The 17,063-nt window shown below is 38.0% G+C and overlaps 1 protein-coding gene across 3 annotated transcripts in view; it reads left to right on the forward strand.

Annotated features, from left to right (window-relative positions):
• vwc2 (von Willebrand factor C domain containing 2) overlaps window positions 1-16,536 on the forward strand; it is a 32,293-nt gene extending 15,757 nt beyond the window's left edge. For all 3 annotated transcript variants that reach the window (XM_068327855.1, XM_068327854.1, XM_068327856.1), the window contains exon 4: window positions 15,935-16,536. In XM_068327855.1, coding sequence (XP_068183956.1) covers window positions 15,935-16,080 — 146 coding nt within the window. In that variant the 3' untranslated portion in view covers window positions 16,081-16,536. The remainder of the gene's footprint in view (window positions 1-15,934) is intronic.
• The last annotated feature ends 527 nt before the right edge of the window (window positions 16,537-17,063 follow it).

Genomic DNA, 17,063 nt, shown 5'->3' on the forward strand with positions numbered 1-17,063 from the left:
AAATCCATAGGATGTTCAGTGAACCACAGGGACAGTCAGTGTGTATCGCTGGCTCCATTTGAAGAAAGAGGCCTTTGTTCTGTCTTTTATATTATTAAAGTGGTCAAAAAGAAGACAGAAGCTGAAGTTCAGCTGTTCCTTCTACGAGCACCTCTATTTCCTCATTAAAACAATGAAATCTCCTTTTTTTGTCAGTTTAAAATTATTGCCGATGGTCTAGGACCAACGGCAATAATGGGCAATAGTAGGTTGTAGTTTCCTTTATTCAGGGTCTCCCGAGAATATGTTGTGTTTTTCTAAAATCAATATTAATAGAGACAACAGAGATAAGTGTGGGAAAATTTTTTTTTCACAATTTAAATAGATATGTTTCAAACAATTTTACGACTACCCGACCACCCACTCCACTGATAAACATTCTGTACAAGACACACCCACTGAAATGAAAAATGAAATTCACCTTGTACATCAGACTCACACTTTTAGTTCATCATATAGATAGAAGTTGTAATGTACAGTTTTTCTCACGGCTGCAGGAGGGTATGATTTTAATTCCGCTTACTGTTTCACTGCTGGGGGGTTGTAAGTCTACCAGCCTCCTGCCATTAGAAGAGAAGTCTAAGAAGAAGAATTCTGCAGCTCAGAGTAGATTATGTGAAATTGTTTTGGATGATTCTAGACAGCATGTCCCAGATTATGTCCTCTTGTTTCCGGCTGTGACTCTAATGCAACGTGGCAATGTCAGCAACATTGCTTCCTTCAGCAAAAAAATTATGACTTGTGGTATGTATGACTTGACTTGGAATCTTGTGGTGCAGACTGTCAGTTACTAAGGAGAGCAAGCTATCTATACGCAGATTTTAAAAAGTCTGTGATAGAGAAGCATAGTGTGTTGCATGTAATGAATAAAACTGAATACAACTGCAAGTGAGATATATCGATGTAAATGCAATTTGCTGACCAGAAGTATTTAGACAATTTAGGGTGAATGCAAGGGAGGAAAAAAAATAGTGAACAGGTGAAAGTCTAAAAAAAAAATGACTTAAAACATAATAACTTGAAAATATCTCTCAGGTGTTTATCCTCAAATGGGAAACGCTGAACAAAGAAATACCTCAAGGAGTTAAGAGGGATAAAGAAAACCAAATTTTAGCTTCAGATTTAATTCTACAGCTTTAATCAAACCTGGTTTTATAATCCACTTGTGACCACTTGTGATCAGATATTGATATAAACTGACACCATGTCTTTAAAGCAAAGGAAAAAATGTATTTACAAAAAAAAAAGAAAAGAAAGAAATATTTACAGACAGGATTTCACAAAGTTCAGAATAGTTTTCTGAACTCACGTCATAAATCTGCTTTTTTAGACTCAGAGTAAACAGGCTGGTACATTGATGGAGTGGTGTTTTATAAGCATGTGAGAAATGAATGTTCTGTATTAAATGCTGAATTTAAAATGCGCACTAATGAGTCAGAATGTGTGTACACGGAGAGCTGCAACAACGATAAAATGCTTTTGTGTTTGTGTTGGTGACTTTATTGGTTTTATTGGCTGCTATACATTTCCTGAACCGCTGCTGTGATATTTTTCCTGTGGTGTTGATTTTTGTGAAGTTGCAGCCTGCATTTATGCATACAGCAGCGATTTCAATCATGTTTGTGTATCTGTGTAGTCAAGGGTCATATTTTATCCATGTGAACGCAGAACTTCATGAAATTGTAAGTGAAAACTCAGCCTTCAGCAAAAATAAAATAAAAAAATAAATAAAAATGAAAGTGCCTTAGACCATCTTTGAAACTTGTGCGAACAATTTGAAGTCAATGTTCTTAAACACACCTGAGGTGGGTTCACACCGGCACTTACAGTTGTGATCACATCACACCAGATGGATGTTGATTCCAGCTCTTGTTTGATTAGATTTTTATTTTGCCCTTAGATTAGATTTTTATTTAAATAATAGTCGTGCTGAGAGTACTTTCTGCAGAGTGTAGTTTCTTTTGCCAAACACCCTGTGGATTTGCTGGGTTTTATTTCACAGGCATTGTGAATGACGGTCAGTGTGCGCAGACTGCATCAGCAGATGTGACTTCCTTCATTTGCATGTCTTGTCACAGTGATGCTACTGCAATGTGGGGATGGCACAGAGGAAGAATTCCTACAGCAATAATTACAGCAACAGCAAAAGGGAGGGGGTTATGTGGGGGGTATCTATTGTATTAAATTATATAATTGCTGGTTAATAAAAAAAAGGGGGAATCTCGTTATTTGTTTCATTATCGTTATTCTTGTTTATCTCTGACTGCATGTTCTGAAGAGATTGAGAAATATTTCCATTAATAAAGACATTATTTTGCTGTTTTTTTTCTATAGAATGACCTGTTTATGAGCAACTAATTACTATTAATGACCCATTTAGAAGCTATGTCTTAGAATTGTATGGAAAATGCTCAGAAAGAACTTTTATTCTATATGTTGCATATATCTATCTATATCTATCACTACCAATATCTATATCTTTGTGCTGTAACTGTGTGGATCTTGTCTCAGCAAGTTAAACTTCACTTAAAACTTAAAACTTAAGTTTAAGTAAAGTCATCTTGTCTTAAACCCCTTATCCGGACCAGGAGCCGCCGGTCTGATGGATCCTGGATTGGACCTCTTTTCCTCCCAGTTTGAGTCCCTAAAATGTATATAATAAAAATATAAAATTTAATCCAAATATACAAGATAAATTAAGAGTAAAATGAGGTAAAAGAAATTGCACAGATGTGAAAACTCATTTTGCAAATTGCACAGGATATAGGTGGTAACCAAGAATACTGCGCATACTGTATGTGTCGAGTAATCAGAATCATAATATTTATTGTACAAATGTACTGCTCTGAAATTACAAGAGAAAATATAAGAATACGAGTAAAATTCAGAATAAATACCAGAATAAAGTAGTGTATTTAGAAAGGTTCATCCTGCTAGTGAACAAACTCCTGTGTCCAATCAATAATCTGTAAAGTGGGTGGAAGTCATTGTCCAAGATGACCTCTAATTTGGACAATGCTCCGCTCTCAGACACTACTGTTAGAGAGGCCAACTTTGCCCCCCAACAACATCAGCAGCCCTGTGGATCAGTCTGTTCAGACTGTTGGCGTCCACCAGACCTCTGCCCCAGTGCTCTAACCCAGCATAGTGGAAAGCACTGGCCACCACAGACCCATCAAACATCCCCAACATAGTGTTACAGATGTCAAAAACCCTCCCCCTCCTCAGGAAAAATAAATGTTTTTGGCCATTCGTGTAGAGGGAATCCATGTCAGCAAATTGCAGATGATCCAAGTCTGGTTGGACCAGGGGCAGGAGATCCCCCAGGACGAGTCTTTCAGGGGTCTTCAAGATGTGGGAGGTCAGGTCCGCAAGTCTGCAGTCCTTAGCTCCACCTGGGTGTGGTGTCTTTGGTAGAAGAACCAGGCCGGACATCTTTCAGAGGTACAGGCTTTCAGCACCCTGGGGGTCACCCCGTCTGGTCCGACAGTCGTCCCAGGATGGGGTTTTCTCAGCCGTCTTCTCAGCACATCTGCTTCGACATTCACTGTTACAGCAGTGGGGGTAGCATTGACACCTGGGGGAGGCAGGGAATTACTAGAGGTTCAAAAAGAAGTACAAATTACTGGGAAACCAGGATCAGCAGGGGGTGTGGACATCGCTGTGTCGAATCTGCTAAAGGACATATTAAGTTTGTCGGCCCAGTCCACTGTGCCTTGAACTCCTCTGTGATTGTCCTCATACTTCTCCAAACCCCCCTAGTATTCTCCTGCTGGAGTTTCCACTCCAGGTGTGTATAGACTATTGCATTGTAGAGTTATATTGCACTTTTCAAATTATTGTTGCATGTGAGAGTTCAGGATGCTGATGGCTCTCTGGGAGAAACGTAACTGTCTTCTTGGCTCTGAGCTGAGGCACCTGCCACAGGGCAACAGGTCAAACAGCTGGGAACCGGCCTGCTGCTGTTTATTTATGATGTACAGCAGCACAAAGAGCGCCACGTTAGCATTAGCATCTGGTGGGATGTAAATAGCTGTGATGATCGCTGCTGGTAGCTGTCCTGGGAGAAAATTAGGCCGACGTGTAACAGACATGTGCTCAGTGTTGGGGGAACAGTCCCTCTTTCTAGTTTTGCTGTTGTTGCACCAATCATCACGCAAGTAAATAAACCTCACTTTGGACTCATTGCAGTGAATGAACTGGATTCACACACAACCAAAGAAAGTGAATACATATTTAACAACATTAGTTTGTATTATTATGTGGATTCTGTTTATCCTACACGACCATTTTCTGTACCGTGTATGACTTTCCATGTGTCTGCATCAGAGGTCACCTGATCTGAACCCTAGTGAATTTGTCTGCCGTGCTCTGAGGGATGTTGTCCAACATGAGGTGAAACCACAAAGCAAAGAGCAGCTAATTGTTGCAATCGAAATGTTCTGGGCAACCAAGATCACCAGGGACAACCCCAGGTTGGAGGTCTTACGAGGACGTATGGCTGTGTTCTTAGAGCAATCGAGCTCCTTAGTGCCGATCTTCACTTAGAGTACTGTAAATGTCTTCTTGTCTCAGAACTGTTCAGAATTTAGGCTCATAGGGACTACTTCTAAACTAAAAAAGACCTATTGATTGCTTATTATTTCAGGCCAAAACAAAATTAAAAAACTTTTTTTTTCTTGTAAACCCCCCCCATATATGTATATATTAATTTTATATATATGTATATATTAATTTTATATATATGTATATATTAATTTTATATATATGTATATATTAATTTTATATATATATATATATATATATATATATATATATATATATATATATATATATATGTCCTGTAAAAATATATTTTATATATATATATTTGTTTTTTAAGTTTTTTTAAAACATTTCTGAATTTTTATTTATTTATTTATTTTTGTTTTTTTGTTTTTTGACAAATTACATCCTGACTACAGGGCCTACCTTGTTGGAAAGCACATTAATCGGACGGAAACAGAAATCAATGAGACGTCACTAAATCACAGCGCTAATCTTCCTTCAGCTCATGTCAATATCAAATAATTAGATAATGGCTGTCATTCTGCCTTAATCCATGATTCTTAGCTTGATATTACATAAGTTGTGATTTAAATGATGAGGATCTTTAGCTGTCAGCTCCCATTTCATCACTACTGATTGTACCGTGATGTTAGAGAGTTCCTGATCAAGAGGTGCTGGTTTGTCTTTTCCACAGATGTTGTTTGAAGTGTAGACAGATGTTGTCCTCCCAGGACGTTTGACACATCAGACGCGACACATCAAAGCTGATCTCATTAACAGGAAGTACATCAAGATGTTAAATGTCACCAAAAATGAAAGAAACTAGATAGATAAATAGATAGATAGATGGATAGAGTATGAGTCACCCCTGTTGTCCTGTTGCCCACAATTCCAAGCTCATCTGTATTCTTTTACCATATAAATCACAATGAAGTATAACTATGTTTGACAAGTTCAGAAAATGTGCTGAACCCGTATCTTTGCCTTTTCAGGCATGCAGTATCCATACTTATGGCTGATCACCCTGTCACCAATGTGTTAATCAATGTGAATGAGAGGAGACAGGGAAGAGCCAGCAAAAAAAAAAAAAAGATGAAAGTGCGAGGTAACATCCACCCCAGACAGTTGTTCATGAATATCAAAGAACAGCTGTGAATGGAGACAGATTGGTCATCATTATTGCTCATTATTGCAAAGCACTGAAACACATTATAATCAGATGGTTTCATACACTATGGAGTTAGTCGCTATCATTCACTTGCTGCCATTAAATTTAATTAAACTATTGATTCTCATAAAGAACTTCGCTTCATTCAAAAAGGACAAAAAATATGTCCCCTATTATTTTTACCCGTCTTGATATTTTAAGTTTTAGTCAAGTAAAATTTGTATTTATTTCCATTGAAATTTGTAACTTCAGTTTGATGGATGCTTTCTGAAGTGTATATAACAAACTATAAATTCTATCGTCACAATACTGCCCACAAATGAAACATACATAAAGTAATTGTTCCTTTCGATATTTCTTTATTTACTAGGATTTCCAAGGAAACATTGTTGTACATTACTATAATAATAGTATTTGTCAAAAGCATTTCTCAGAGATTATATTCCTTCACTTTGTTAAACACATAAATTGATCACGGTAAGTACTTGTACCTTTTTATGTTTTATGTTTTATATTTATGATTTTTTTTAAAAATCACTTTACTGTACTGAATTTTTGTATGGACAAAATTGTTTCCAAGGCTTAGTCATGTTTTCCGTAGCATTTTCCTAAAACTCTTGGCCAAAGGGTTTTCAATTAAAATTGTAAGAGGTCGATTAAAGTCGTCCCTCTGCTGCTGTTGAGGTCCAAAGCGATGCCTTGAGAAAGCTTAGGAAAGGAAATCGAAGCAGAAGTAGCCCCTCTCCTCACTATCGCATCGCCTTCCCTCCCTCCACCGTCTCGCAGGGTATCACCTTGGCAACGCTTGAGGAAGTGTTTCACTTCAAATCTCAGACACTGGGGTCAACAGTAATCTGGGGGGAGCCACACTGACTGAGCCAAAATCATTTCACATGGAACATTAGAGGGACAGAAACTCATTTACATAAAAGAACCATCATTCATCGAGGGTCTTTTAAGATGTGGTATATATTCATGAAATCATATGAGATAAAAAAAAACACCTGAAAATGGAATTTAAATGATGATGCGTCTATTTTTTAAACAACAAACGACTGTTGTTTATGGTTTGTAAGAATGATTGCAAAATAACCATCAAATATTGGACTTTCTTTCTTATCTGATGACAAATGCAAATCAATATCACCAACATTTATGAGGTTGTGCAAGTTTGTACTAAAAGGTGTTTATTAACTTTTTTAACTTTGATAAAAAGGTTTTGAACAAAGTTAACGTCCTAACTTGTGTTTAATGTTATTTTTCTTTATTGATTGATAGTTTGATCCTTGATTGATGGAGTTCTGTGGGTTTAATAACCTGAAAAATTAAAAGAATTTATGTTAGAGGAGAGAAACAAACAAACGTAGTTTTTCTGAGCATCTGTAATGTTTATAACGTCAATAAGTAATAAATTCAGAGTTATTTAACATTAAGGAGTAGTTGCATTTATTTTACATTACATTGAAATACATTTAGTTACAATTATAAGTTACATCTGGCCCTTTGAGGACAGCCGTTATGCTGATGTGGCCCTCGGTGGAAATGAGTTTGACACCCCTGCACTTTAGTATAAACTTTGTCCCGTCAAAATGTGATAGTGAATATTTTGAGGTGATTATATCTCCTTTCATCGACATCATTCTTGTTAACAATGTAGATCTCCAAGGAAAGTGTCAGGTGGGGGTTTCTGACACGGCTGGCAAGGTTTGGTCGCTCGTCCCTCTGAAGGCCATCAGTCACAATAGTCCTGCAGATTATGGACCGGCGGATTGTTAAACGGAGGTGGTTGAAATTCAAGAGGGTCATTTCATGCAGTTTCCCCCTGAAATAAATAATTCATATTGTTGTTAAATTATCATCTCTTCCTTCCACATCTCCATCTTTTTAAAAAGCATTTATTCAGCATCCATAATGTAAATGTACTCAAGAAATGCATTAAGACGAGTGACTGTTGCTCTTCTTCTTTTTCCATGACCTAATAATGGATCTATTTTCTCTGTCCATTATCTGGACTGGGTTTTTTTTCACATGTTGTTGATGGTGATATTTGACATGCTGTATAAACAGCTTGGCTCCAACTCTTCATGTATATGCATGGTGCATTTGTCTTTGTCTATTCAGATGATTTCATTGGAAAGCCCATAAAAATGAATGTCTGGATCTCTGCATGGCATGGATGGCATGACAAGGATGTATGATATTAATAAAGCAGTGACTAAAAGGTGGGCGTTATATGAGTATAGCAGAATGGAATGTCATCAGTCAGTAAGTAGAGAGGTGCCAGATCCATGAATTAATCAGCAGACATGAATATTATGATACTGTGAATGACTGGCTGACAGCTTAAAATTCAATAACACCTCTGGAAAAACATGTAGTTTTGATTTATTTTCAAAAAGTTCACGATTATTTTCCTCACCAAGGATATCCTGCACACGTGTGCGTGTGGTTTTATTTTTGAAGCATTGTTTTCTAACTGCTGCTAATGATGATGAATCAGTGGCAACAGCAGCCCAGGACAGAGGGTGAATTGTTATTCAGAGCGTGTGTGTGGGTGTGTGTGTGTGTGTGTGTGTGTGTGTGTTCATCTGGAGGCTTATAAATATGTTTGGCCTGACATTTTGACAGGCCTCATCAAACCGTTCACATTAAGTCATGAGCCAGATCTGTTCAGCGCTGACATCGGATGAAATAAGGTGACTGCCACCAAATGACACGTATCACCATCTTAATTATACAACACAGGGGCTCAAGACCTTGTAGTCTATGAGAAAAAGCCATTTTTATGCTATACCCAATGTTTTGAAAACAATCTCAGCAGTGATCCTATTTTGCAGCGCAGAGATAATGGATGATTTATGAGCATCGGGTTGAGGGCAGAGGCACGTTTCATTAGACAAAAGCTCTCCCACCGCATCCATTACTAAAGATAAAATTGTATCCAATCTTTCTTTTTTTTTTTTTAGAATAAACCCTAACCCTTACCAAACTTTTCAATTCCACATACTGATGTTGAAAACATATATGATCCCTTGTGCAGGGGTTTAATAGTGGCGGGACCTGATCAGTAGAATAATCAGTCCAGTCACCTTTTTAATGCATCTGGGTCAAAAGGTAGGTTGTAGACTGACGATTCAAAGCTGATTTTGAATTTCCCAAGATGTCCTCTTTTTAACAAGTGTACAGTATACTTGTGTACGCAGTATTTTCTGCACCGTAACCTAAAAGCGTTCAAGTTTCTCAAAAGCCGACAGTGCGCCTTATAATCCAGTGCGCCTTACATGTGAAAACATTTTAGAATAGGCCATTCATTGAAGGTGTGCCTTATGGTTTGTTTGTTGTTTTTTAAATTTAGTTTATTTATTTATTTTTTAAATTTAATAAGTGCGGAAAATACTGTTGCCCATGGTGAGAGACGCCGAGTAGGTGTGGGTAGACTTATAGCCCCCCGGCTTGGCGCATGTACATTGGGGTTCACCCCGGTGAAGGTGGGGGACATTGAGTCTGAGTGGACCACGTACCGCGCCTCCATTGTCAAGGCGGCCGACCGCAGCTGTAGCCGTAAGGTGGTCGGTGCCTGTTGTGGCGGCAACCCCAGAACCCGCTGGTGGACATCGGCGGTAAGCGATGCCGTCAAGCTAAAGAAGGAGTCCTATCAGGCCTTTTTGGCCTGTGGGACTCCTGAGGCAGCTGATGGGTACCGGCTGGACAAGCAGAATGCAGCTTTAGTGGTTGCTGAGGCAAAAACTCGGGCGTGGGAGGAGTTCGGTGAGGCCTTGGAGGACGACTTCGAGGAGATTCTGGTCCACCATCAGACGTCTCAGGAGGGGGAAGCAGTGCAGCATCAACACTGTGTATAGTGGGGATGGGGCGCTGCTGACCTCAACTCGGGACGTTGTGACTCGGTGGGGAGAATACTTCGAAGACCTCCTCAATCCCGCATCGAGAGGAGCCACATGAGGTGGCTCGGGCATCTGGTCAGGATGCCTCCTGGACGCCTTCCTGGTGAGGTGTGGCTAGGGAGAGGGAAGTCTGGGCTTCCTGCTTAAGCTGCTGCCCCCGCGACCCGACCCCGGATAAGAGGAGGAAGATGGATGGATGGATGGATGGATGGATGGATGAAAATACTGTAATTAACAGTATTACTTGGATTTCTGTAGTATTATTCCTCTTAGATTGCTTTGCAGTTTACAGTTTGTCACTCTATAACTCTATAAGATTAACTCATTTCAAACCATTTCATTTACCTTGGGCTTTGTTTAGTGCGGTTGATGAAGTGTGTGCGTGCATGCATGTGTGTGTGTGTGTGAGTGTGTGTGTGTGAGTGTGTGTATGATGTATAGATCTTTTTCTAACTAAATAATATTCAATATATCACTTTTGGCAACACTCTAAAGTGATATATTGAATATTATTTGGTTATTAATTAAATCCTGCCATGACTAGTAAGCAGCAGAGCCACGTTTGCTTGTCATCATGTGTACGTCTATTGATGATGATGTCAGACATCATTCACCACTGCGAATAATTAACTGAAGGGTGCGTTTGGTCTCTGTCATTATTTTCTGCTTTCTTGAAGTTGAACGATCACTTAGCTTAGTCAGATGAAGCCAGCTTGATGTTGGACGTGTATAACAAGCATCGGCTGTCGTCTCACAGATGTTAGATAAAGACTCAGTGTCAGCTGATCCGCTTCAGGAGAAGGTTTTACCGTCTAGAGGAACTATCACTTCATGGTTTTGGGAAGGACGTGTGAAAATTAGCACACATCTGCATGGATATTTCGTGTCCCATGGGTGTATTGCTATGGACTGTATTTTATACTTATAACATTTGAATATTATTTACTAGAATGAATTTTGAATATTATTTACTAGAATAAATGTACTTGTTGACACACTACTACCAGCCCGTTGGACATATTGCCTTCAAATTCAGTGAGAACAGCTAGAACAAGTTGGTGATGTAGTATTTTGAAATATGTGAGGTTTATGCAAAGACATGGCTATACCTGTGACGGAAATATTCATGTTTCACCATAAAATAAGAGGTTGTTATAACTTAATTAGGGATTTATTCCTCCAAATAAATATGTCTCAATAAATGTCTCAATATAAAAATGCAGGAGAAGTCAGTACCACTGAGTGGAAGCAGAAAATATTATACTTCAGAATTTGAGATCCAACTATCAAACTGTTCACCGCCGTGATTTCTCATGAGTCTGTGAATGAATAAAAATATCTATTTATGAAGTTTGGAAAAGAAACTCATTCTGAGACCCAGCAGGTTAAAAGTACAGGTCTTGTCTCAAATAGTCTTCATTTGATATGTGGATGTGGAACGTTAGACACAGTCGTTTCACATATGGACACGTGCTTTGTCTTATGGCTGAAATAATTAAATGTTAAAGATAGTTCAGAAATTACACAACATCTCGATGATATCTACCATGAAAATGTTCCACCTTAAGTTTTGCAGCGTGATAAGGGCACAGAATTAAAAAGAGGAATGCAAAGGCTGATGAAGTCACTGCAAATCTGAAAAACTGACTTCACCATTCTGTCCCCAAAGCCAAGGAAAACTAGAAAGGATTTTTAGAAAGAATTAATTAATTAATTGATTGATTGATTGATTGATTGATTGATTGATTGATTATTTATTTATTTATTTGTTTATTTATTTGTTTATTTATTTAAATTACCTTGGGAATCTTTAGAGGAAAGGCATCATCTGCCACCTCATTCCAGAGTCCTAAATGAGAACCCCTGGGAAGAGCTGGATCTCCCCATTTGAAGTGCACTATGGGAGAAAAAGTGACAGTGTGGTGTATAATAAAATACCACTATATGTACCATTATATAATAATGTGACAGGTCCCCCATTCAGTGTCAATAATGAACAATCCACAAATGATCCACAGACTAATTCACCCTCCCCCAAACAGCAGGACAGCTTTGAAGAGAAATAAATCAGCCAACACAATACTGTTCACTAGACAGTGGATAATACAAGGTGCGTTAACAGAATGACCATCGGATTGATGAGTTCATATAAGATGCGTCCATGAGCCGTTCAGCTGGTGTTGTTATTCGAGAGAGACGAGGTGATCGGCCCTGATGCAAACACCTTTTTATGAGCACTCCTCCCCCATTAGCAGCGTTTGTCCTTTCAACTTATCGTTTCACTGCACAGAATTTAGATGTCAGTTTAATCCTATTAATTAACAAAAATGATGGCGACCAAGGTAACCGGTCAAGCATTTTAGCCTTTCCCCTGCCTTCTTCCTTCTTAAAATTTGAGAGCACAGTAAAATAAATGGACCAAAGCCTGCAGAGCTGGTTCTGACAGACACCTTGAGCACACTGCTGTAAATACACACACACACACACACACACACACACACACACACACACACACGCCTCACTTCCAGTAAATGTCATCAACACACACTCTCAATTTGTGGCCTTTGAAGGTACAAAGATTTCCCTCGTCTCTCCCTCCTGCTTGTCAGCGCCGCTCCACATCTACTTCAGACATGACAACATCTGTGTGTGTGTGTGTGTGTATCTTTTTGACAATGCTGGTCACTGTCATTCATTCATTCATTCATTCATTCATTCATTCATTCATTCATTCATTCATTCATTCATCCACACCTAAGACTAATTTACTTAAGGTTGTTTTGGAGGTGGGATGAAGCTGGTGAATGTGGAGAGAATCCATGCAAACGTGGAGAGAAAATCAAAACTCTGCACAGGAAAGCTGTGGGTGGAATCGAACTCGAGACCTTCTTGCTGCGAGGCAGCAGTCATTCCCACTGTGCTGTCCACTCACGCATCATTCCCAAGTCTAATTCAGAGATTGACTTTGTTCTCATTGAATTTATCTGTTAATTCCTGATCAAAGTCTCAGTTTGCAATCTTATTAATCCAAACCACAGTTCCAATGACACCCATGATGAAGAGCTGAAGTCTTCGAAATATCTGTACAAGTCAAATTGTTGTTTCTAGTATAATTCACACCCCTGATCTGACAGAATAACCGGAAAAATAATGTCGTAACGCTGTTAAAAACGACAAATCTTAAGTGGATGCGTTAACAGAATCTGTGGTCAGACAAGTTGAAGACAAAGATCAGCGAGGGGATAAAAGAGTACGGACCAATGATGTCACACTAGAATGCAAAGACCAGAAACAATGAATAACAGTCAACAGAATAAAAGAAAGAGAATAAAACCCTCTGTCATGAGGGAAAAGCATTGAGGAGAGAAAACATTATTACAAATAAAGTGATGAGTAAGCATGAAAGAAATAAAAGAATTCTTTTTTTTTTAAATGTAACAAAACTTTAAACACATTAACAAATTTTTTATAGACACTTTTACTTTATAGACGCTTTTTACTTTGTTGTGTGTGTGTGTGTGTGTGTGTGTGTGTGTGTGTGCACATGGTGCACGTGTTGTGTGTGTGTGTGTGTGTGTGTGTGTGTGTGTGCAGGCATTGGAAGTCACATATCGACGCCCTCTTAAAATAACCGCCTAAGTCATTTTTCTCAGACTTCTCAGGAAGAAAAAAAATTGAACCATTTGTTGATGATTTAGACAAAAAAAAAGTTAAAAAAAAAAAAAGATGGGTATTTAACTTTAAGAGGTTATGATATTACACATGACGATGTTACAGAATCAGGATGCATAAAAATTGCAAATGTATTCCATTACTGTCAAATCGAGAACCTACAGAAAAAAGAGATGCAAGCAGATAAATGGTACATAAAAGATTTTATATTTGTCAAAAATTATTATGAGCATCAGAATATTACATGAATAGATGAATAGCCAACACTACTGAAGTTGGTGCCATCCTTTAAAAACATCCTGGTGTTACCTGCACGGGCAAGCAGTTACTAAAATAATGCTTTTAAAGATTTAACAGTAGGTGTCATGAATTTTATTCCATAACATTTTTGTTCTGAAATTAAATTAAATTAATCTGAGCAGTTTAGACTTTGATAAAAAGCTGATTATGACAGGTCAACAAGCCAATGAGAACCCTAAATAAGCACAATTAAGCAATGTACACATTCAGGATTGTTAAAACTAAATATATGTCAGATCTGACGCCTTAATAGTTAGTTCATAAATATAATAAAAATAGCAGCACCTTTAATTTCTGTGGCGTTAGTTTACACTTTACCCTAGAGTAGTTGTTAAATATGTTAAATTCATCAGTGAGATACCAGATATGTTATTCCTTTCAAGGGTTGTTTGACACCAGTGAACGATAATGAAAATGTTTTTAGTGTTGTTCTTGCCTTTTTCTGTATAAATGCTGTGTTTTCTCTCAGTTGGTAGTTGGATTCATCAATTTTTATTTGTGATTGTATATTTTGAGGTAAATAGTTATTGGTTGCTTTATACATAAGTTGTACAGTTTTATAGCTGATTATGTCATGTATTTTCAGTAGTTTAGATTTAATAAATAAGTGGTTTGTGTGAGCTCTATAATGTTCATTGTGAATAATTCTCAAGGCTCTTTTCTGGGTCAGAAATAAAGGTTGTAAGACACTTTTATATGTGTTTCCCCAGACTTCAGCACAGTGGTTCAGATAGGGCAGGATTAGTGCACAATATATCATATGGAGTGCCTTCTGATTTAATAGTTTTTGAGTTCTCCAGAGTATGGATACACTTCTAACTAACTTAATTTGCAGTTGTCTTAAATGAGGTTTCCATTTTAGCATCTCATCAGTGATCACACCTAGTATTTTAAATTCATTAACCCGTTCAATATCTACATCATTCACCTTAATATTGATTTTGTCTTTGCAGCTTTTCTTCCCAAATAACATGTACTTAGTTTTGGTTAGGTTCAAGGATAATTTGTTTATATCAAACCATAAATGCATCTAGGCTAATTCCTCATTGACTGTTTGAGTTAGTTTATTTATATCATTTCCTTTTCAGAGGATGGTTGTATAATCCGCAGAGATTATCATTTTAAGTACCTTTGAAACCGTACATAAATAATTTATGTAAAATATGAATAATTTTGGGCCCAACACTGACCCCTGTGGCACCCCACACACAATGTGTAATGTCCTCCCCCCAGAGTGATGTATTGAGACCTCTCATGTAAATAACTCTATCCATTCTAGTACTGTACCCCTAAATCCAAATTGTTCTAGTTTCTCAATTAGAATTTCCTGATCAATTGTGTCAAAAGCTTTTTTAAGGTCAATACAGATTCCTATGGAGTACATCTTTTGATCCATGGCATCTGTAATGAGTTCTATTGTTTCTGTCAGCGCTAACGCAGTGGAATGATCCTTCCTGAAGCCGTACTGACTTCAGTCAAGGAGATTGGGCTTTGTTATGAATTTATCCAGTCTGTTATTGAACAGCTTCTCTAGGATTTTTGACAGCTGTGGTAGTATTGAAACAGGTCTGTAGTTTGTAAATTCACAAGCATCCCCATTTTTATATATTGGAACCACTTTTGCAATCTTCATTTTGTCAGGAAACCCCCCAGTTTGAAATGACATGACGTGTGTGTAAATGGGTGCAGAATTCCATCCAGTATGTCCTTGATTAGCTTCCTTTTAAAGTCAGCATTTGTTTGCTTCCATAAGAAAGCTTTGGGCACACTGGGCAGTATCTGTCTGTCTGTCTGTCTGTCTGTCTGTCCGTCCGTCCGTCTGTCCGTCTGTCTGCCCACACAGACACTGAACTTCAGGTCAGGACTCTAATTGAATTTTTTACAGTGGACCTTGGTGTTTCTTGTAGCAGAAAAACAAGCAGGATGACCTCAATAACAGGTTTTGTTCACTCCACCATAAATACATGAACCGGGTTCGGTTTCTGTGCAACAACTTTGACTTTGAACAGCAAAAGTTGAACTGACCAATCAGGAAGCGTCGTTTGGTTTGACCAGTGAACTGTTTGAACATCACATGAAGTCACTGAGGCAAACCAAATCCAAGACTGTCGCTGTTCAGACTGTCGCCTTGGTATCAGGAACGATGGTGTCAACGTTAAAAAAAAAAGTCTTTAAAAATACATGAGGCCAATACAGATTTCATTTTTTGAAACATATTGTGAAGCCTTTTTAATTTTTTTTCAACAATATTTTTCTCTCCCTTTCTTTCTTTCTTTCTTTTTTTTTTTTGTCACTTTACCATCAGGGCCAAATTGCTATGCAGACACGGTGGTGATACCGGCTGGCAGAGAAGTGAAGATTGATGAGTGTACGATCTGCTACTGCACATACGAGGAGGGGACGTGGCAAATTGAGCGTCAAGCGACCTGCAGTAAGAACGAGTGCCGGTAGAGCATCGGACTCCATCGGGGTGGGGGGGACCCACATCACCAGCACCGGAATCTGTGTAAACTCTCTGCCTTTCACCCAATCGACTGGACATGCAGGTTTGACAACAGGCCTCAAAGCATTTCGCATTTATAAACACTTCTGTATTACCCACAGAAATGCTTTTATGAACGTTTGTAATCCACAAGCAGAATATCTATTTATCTTTGTATTTAAGTATTTATGAATATGTAACAAAACAAGAGTAATAAATGCTGAACTAGTGAAATATTTTTTATATTGAAACATCAATTAGACCAGAAATCTAAAAAAAAGAACAGGGTGTACAGTAGGAGCTGTCTTTGAGGTCCAGATGACCCTCCCGGGGGGGCAGTCCATCCATTTCCTGTAATTTTCTCTGAAAAAATCTACTGCAGAGTATTAAAAAAAAAATTATTAAGCAGAGAACAATTCAACAAGATTTTTTGCCCAAATTTCTTTTCTTTTCTTTTTTTGAATGTTCGAATGTGTTTTTTTGATTTGAAGTTGCATTTTGTATTTTCTCTTGTTAGTGTATATTCATGTTATAAATAAATAAAGGTCAATCTGTAAACGTTTGAATTGTAGTTTTTTTTACCTGTAGTCTTCATTCTTAGACTTGATAAAATAAATAAAAGGTTTATAAATAAAAGGTTAAACTCAAATCATGACGCGTTGCAGACAAACTAGGTGTTAGAATCTCTCACTGTTAAAGATTCAGGATGAAAACTTCTACAGAGACACTCCAGTAAATACTGAACCAGTTGTGATGCAGCGTAAATTTCAAGTTTCTTTTCTGCTGGCCGACTACATAAAAAGAAGGTAATACTGATGGACTATTACACCCCTCTTTTACTGTCTCAAAAACACATTTCTAATGCAGACTTCACTACTTTGACATTACATCTTTGACTTTGAATCCACTTTATTTGGTGACCCCCCCCCCCCCAGCAGCTTTATTATGGATA

The sequence above is a fragment of the Antennarius striatus genome, chromosome 11 (assembly GCF_040054535.1).
Source record: "Antennarius striatus isolate MH-2024 chromosome 11, ASM4005453v1, whole genome shotgun sequence".
Classification (NCBI taxonomy): Eukaryota; Metazoa; Chordata; class Actinopteri; order Lophiiformes; family Antennariidae; genus Antennarius; species Antennarius striatus.